Source organism: Austrofundulus limnaeus, unplaced genomic scaffold, assembly GCF_001266775.1.
Source record: "Austrofundulus limnaeus strain Quisiro unplaced genomic scaffold, Austrofundulus_limnaeus-1.0 Scaffold694, whole genome shotgun sequence".
Lineage (NCBI taxonomy): Eukaryota > Metazoa > Chordata > Actinopteri > Cyprinodontiformes > Rivulidae > Austrofundulus > Austrofundulus limnaeus.
The window spans coordinates 54533-59117 of record NW_013953096.1 but is presented as its reverse complement, the minus strand read 5'-3'; the positions used below and the strand labels follow the sequence as shown (position 1 = coordinate 59117).

Below are 4585 nucleotides of genomic sequence, written 5' to 3'. Positions count from 1 at the left end.
AGACATATGTTGATGTGACGGAGTCAGGTGTTGATGTGACAGAGTCAGGTGTTGATGTGACAGAGTCAGATGTTGATGTGACGGAGACAGATGTTGATGTGACGGAGTCAGGTGTTGATTTGACGGAGACAGGTGTTGATGTGACGGAGTCAGATGTTGATGTGACGGAGTCAGATGTTGATGTGACGGAGACATATGTTGATGTGACGGAGTCAGGTGTTGATGTGACAGAGTCAGGTGTTGATGTGACAGAGTCAGATGTTGATGTGACGGAGTCAGGTGTTGATGTGACGGAGTCAGGTGTTGATGTGACGGAGTCAGGTGTTGATGTGATGGAGTCAGGTGTTGATGTGACAGAGACAGGTGTTGTTTTGATGGAGTCAGGTGTTGATGTGACGGAGTCAGGTGTTGATGTGACGGAGTCAGATGTTGATGTGACGGAGTCAGATGTTGATGTGACGGAGTCAGATGTTGATGTGACGGAGTCAGATGTTGATGTGACGGAGTCAGATGTTGATGTGACTGAGTCAGGTGTTGATGTGACAGAGTCAGGTGTTGATGTGACGGAGTCAGGCGTTGATGTGACGGAGTCAGACGTTGATGTGACGGAGTCAGACGTTGATGTGACGGAGTCAGACGTTGATGTGACGGAGTCAGACGTTGATTTGACGGAGCCAGATGTTGATTTGACTGAGTCAGGTGTTGATGTGACGGAGACGGGTGTTGATGTGACGGAGACAGGTGTTGACGTGACGGAGACAGGTGTTGACGTGACGGAGACAGGTGTTGACGTGACGGAGTCAGATGTTGACGTGACGGAGTCAGATGTTGACGTGACGGAGTCAGATGTTGACGTGACGGAGTCAGGTGTTGACGTGACGGAGTCAGATGTTGATTTGACGGAGTCAAATGTTGATGTGACGGAGTCAGGTGTTGATGTGACGGAGACAGGTGTTGATGTGACGGAGACAGGTGTTGACGTGACGGAGTCAGGTGTTGACGTGACGGAGTCAAATGTTGATGTGACTGAGTCAAATGTTGATGTGACGGAGTCAGATGTTGATGTGACGGAGTCAGATGTTGATGTGACGGAGTCAAATGTTGATGTGACGGAGTCAAATGTTGATGTGACGGAGACAGATGTTGATGTGACGGAGTCAGGTGTTGACTGTGAAAGAGTGGGAATGGTTGGAATAAACGGCGGGCAGTCACAGTTTTGGATTTCTGGGTAAAATTTGGTGACGGTGGTGTTGAGAGGACATTTGGTCCCGGGGAAGACATGGAATTCTGAGTCTGCTGTCCCTAGTCTGTGGTGGAATTCCTCCAGAGTCTTGGTCTCCAGATGTTTGGTTTTAGACTTCTCTGGGACGTTGTCGCCCCAGTGCGCGCTTGCTATCCATGCATTCGTGTTGGCGCTGTAGCAGCAGAATGCCGACCAGAGCAAGGTGGGAACGTTGATCCGGTTGTTGAGGGTCTCGTTGAAGCTCGGCTGGGCTCCTGTCACCCCGAAGCCTTCGGTAACACCGTTGCGGTTGATGCAGTGTTTCTGCATCACACACTTGGTGCACCGCTCCATCCTGTTCCAGCTTCCTTTGTTGAAGGACTCTGCTTGTGGGACGATGTTGGTCAGGGTGAAGGTAGACCGCTTGTCTTCGCTTGTTGATGCGTATGAACTTGCAAAAATGTGACCCCTGTCGAACTTCCCATTGGATCTGTAATCACTGGTCACAGCCTGATGGTTGTAGGTCTTGTTTTTCTCTTGGGGGGTCATGTTCTTGCTGGCGTTTCTGTTCTCGAGCTGTAAAGAACAGGAAGAACATTAAGGTTTTAGTGAACGATAAAACCTGTATTCATCTAATAAAGGCTCAAACATCAAGGACTTCAGACTAATACAGATTCACATGATCGCCCCTCAGATATGGAATCATGTGTCTGCATGTTTGTTAGCAAATAATCTCATGAACCACCGAACAAAGATGATTGAAACTTTCAGAAAGTAATCATGGGATGAACTACAACAGATTTCAAGATGGCCACTACAGTCAGCCAACCGAAAAAAACACAAACATTGTCAACCAGTGATACATTTTACACAATTATGAGCTAAATTTTAGTGAAAGTAACTGAGTGACTCAACACAGAAGACTACATGAAGACTTCAGAGGGGGCAGAGATATTAAAGACCCCCAGAGATCCAAGACTACCAGACCCTCGATCAGAGGGGGGTTTAAATTAACACAGATGACCATGAAACATCTATTCATCAATCCATCCAACTGTCCATCCAACGCCTTTCATCCAACCATCCATCCATTAATCCATTCCAACTGTCCATCTAACTGTCCTTCCATCCAACCATCCATCCACCTGACCATTCATCCAACCATCTGTCCTTTCATCCAACTATCCATCCAACTGTCCTTTCAAGAACCAACCATCCAACTGTCCTTTCATCCAACCATTCATCCAACTGTCCATCCAACCATCCAACTGTCCAACTAACTGTCCTTTCATCCAACCATCCATCCAACTGTCCATCCAACCATCCATCCAATTGCCCTTTCATCCAACCATCCATCAATCAATCCATCTAACTGTCCTTTTTTCCATCTAACTGACTTTTCAGAATTATGTTTTATATAGTAGTATTAATTTATATTTTCAGATCTTCCAAGGTGCCAATTATGGAACTCNAATATGGATGGAGGACAACAGAGCTGCTTCATGGAAGAAGAACCTCAGCTTAGCCTGTTAGCTTTAGCATTAGCACCAATGCTATCACCATATACTGTATGTGTATTAGCTCAGCGCTACACATTCTCCTCTCTTCACTGAGGTCCTCCATCCACATGACAGAGAGGGGAAGGTCACAGTTTGACTTGAAACCTTCAAACCAGGTTAGATTACAGCTCCCTTCTGTAATCACAGCTTTTAAAATACTGTCAGTATTTTTAATGTTACCTTGTAAATAATTACTTGTTTTCTAGAACTGTTCAACTTTAACCTTAGCTTAAAATTACCCAAGTTAATTCTCCAAAGTTAATCTTGGTGATTTTAAAAACTAGTATGTTCTGTCCCATTCTTTTGCAAAGGAATGTGTTTTCAATTTAATCAAATTGTTCACAGCTTCTGTCTTTCTAAACAGTTATCTACTCCAATTTAGAATAACATGGATAAAACAATCTATTTGATTTCTAATTTTAACTGAGAGTTATACTGAAAAAGAATTAACTGTGAATTTTAAAATGTTGAACAATGCTTTAAACAGCAAGAAGCAGAAACGTGTGTACACTTATCTACCTTTGAAGTTTGTAATCAAAAGTATCAAAGATATCAATCAAATGGTGGACATTTGATTGATTAAAGTGATATGCAAATTTCAAACCCACGAGCTAGTTAATGTACCCATGAGCTACAGAGACACAGTGGACGCACTGATGACTCTAAAAGTGTGAATGTGTGTGTTTTGTGTTGCTATTTTTGCTAAGGAAAGGCCAAATTTCAAATGAGAAATAAAACAGAGAACTATTTTGATTTTTAATGCATGCTAAGAAAATTAAAGTCGACATTTTTGAGATCGTATTGGGCTGAAAAAATAGACTTCGGTACGATGCTCCTTCTCAGAGGCAAATTAAAGCAGCCATGTGCTGACAATGCTCTGAAAGTTACCACTGTTAGGATAATTAACGTAGCTAATTAAATATTCTAACGACCGTCCTTATAAACCAAAATAAGGACAGGGAAGGTAAATTTAATTGAACCCAGCCGTTTATCAGAAAAACTAAAAAAGGAGTTCATGAAAAAGGGAAGCTGAGAAAACCCCTTTGTTGCTGTGCTTAAATCTAATTATCATAGAGTGATAATAAAGTGCACAGAAGTGTGCTAACCACAAAGAAGTGGTAAATTCTGTTCTAAGAGCTACATGCTCACACCCAGGTAGAGAAAGCCTGAACAAGCTGATCTGAGAATCCGCTTTGCTAAAAGTTTCCCCAAAGGGGGAAGTGATTTATTTATTTATTTTCAGCACCGATCTGAATCGTTGCTGGAGCTTTAAATCAGACCGCTGACGTCTGGAATAGATCGCCTTGCTAATAAGCTAAACTCTCTCATGATAAAGGCAAAAAAAGAAACAGCCTTATTGTGAGTTTCAGAAGTTTCCACAGAGCTACAAGAAGAAAAAAAAAAGCCACAGAGCTACAGAAGAAATATTTTAATAAGTCCAAACAAACAAGTAAGGATAGCTTAAGACTCACCTGAGGAAAAAACCTCAGCATTAAAGATTTTTCAGAAATCTAACATCAAAGTTGATAAACTCAACAATTTAGATTAGTTTAAACTAACATCTTTAAACTAAAAACCTTTAACTTTTCTTGACCATCAATTCAGACTAGAGCTAACCGTTAACAAATGCTAATTCCAACTAGTATGAAGTTTGTGCGGTTAAACCGTGCTCACACTCAGTCGAACAATGTGTTGAAGTTGTCCTGGCCAGCTCTGCAGTTTTCACTCATTTACAGGCCAGCGGTCACTCTTTCAGAGATGAGGATGTTCTCATTCTTGATAGAGAGGAACGTTGGTTTGAGAG

At 42.3% G+C, this 4585-nt stretch overlaps 1 protein-coding gene across 1 annotated transcript in view; it reads right to left on the bottom strand.

Annotated features, from left to right (window-relative positions):
- Window positions 1-4585, bottom strand: part of LOC106531927 (serine-rich adhesin for platelets) — an 11250-nt gene that overhangs the window by 2588 nt on the left and 4077 nt on the right. The window contains exon 2 of the mRNA XM_014027880.1: window positions 5-1798. Coding sequence (XP_013883334.1) covers window positions 5-1798 — 1794 coding nt within the window. The remainder of the gene's footprint in view (window positions 1-4; window positions 1799-4585) is intronic.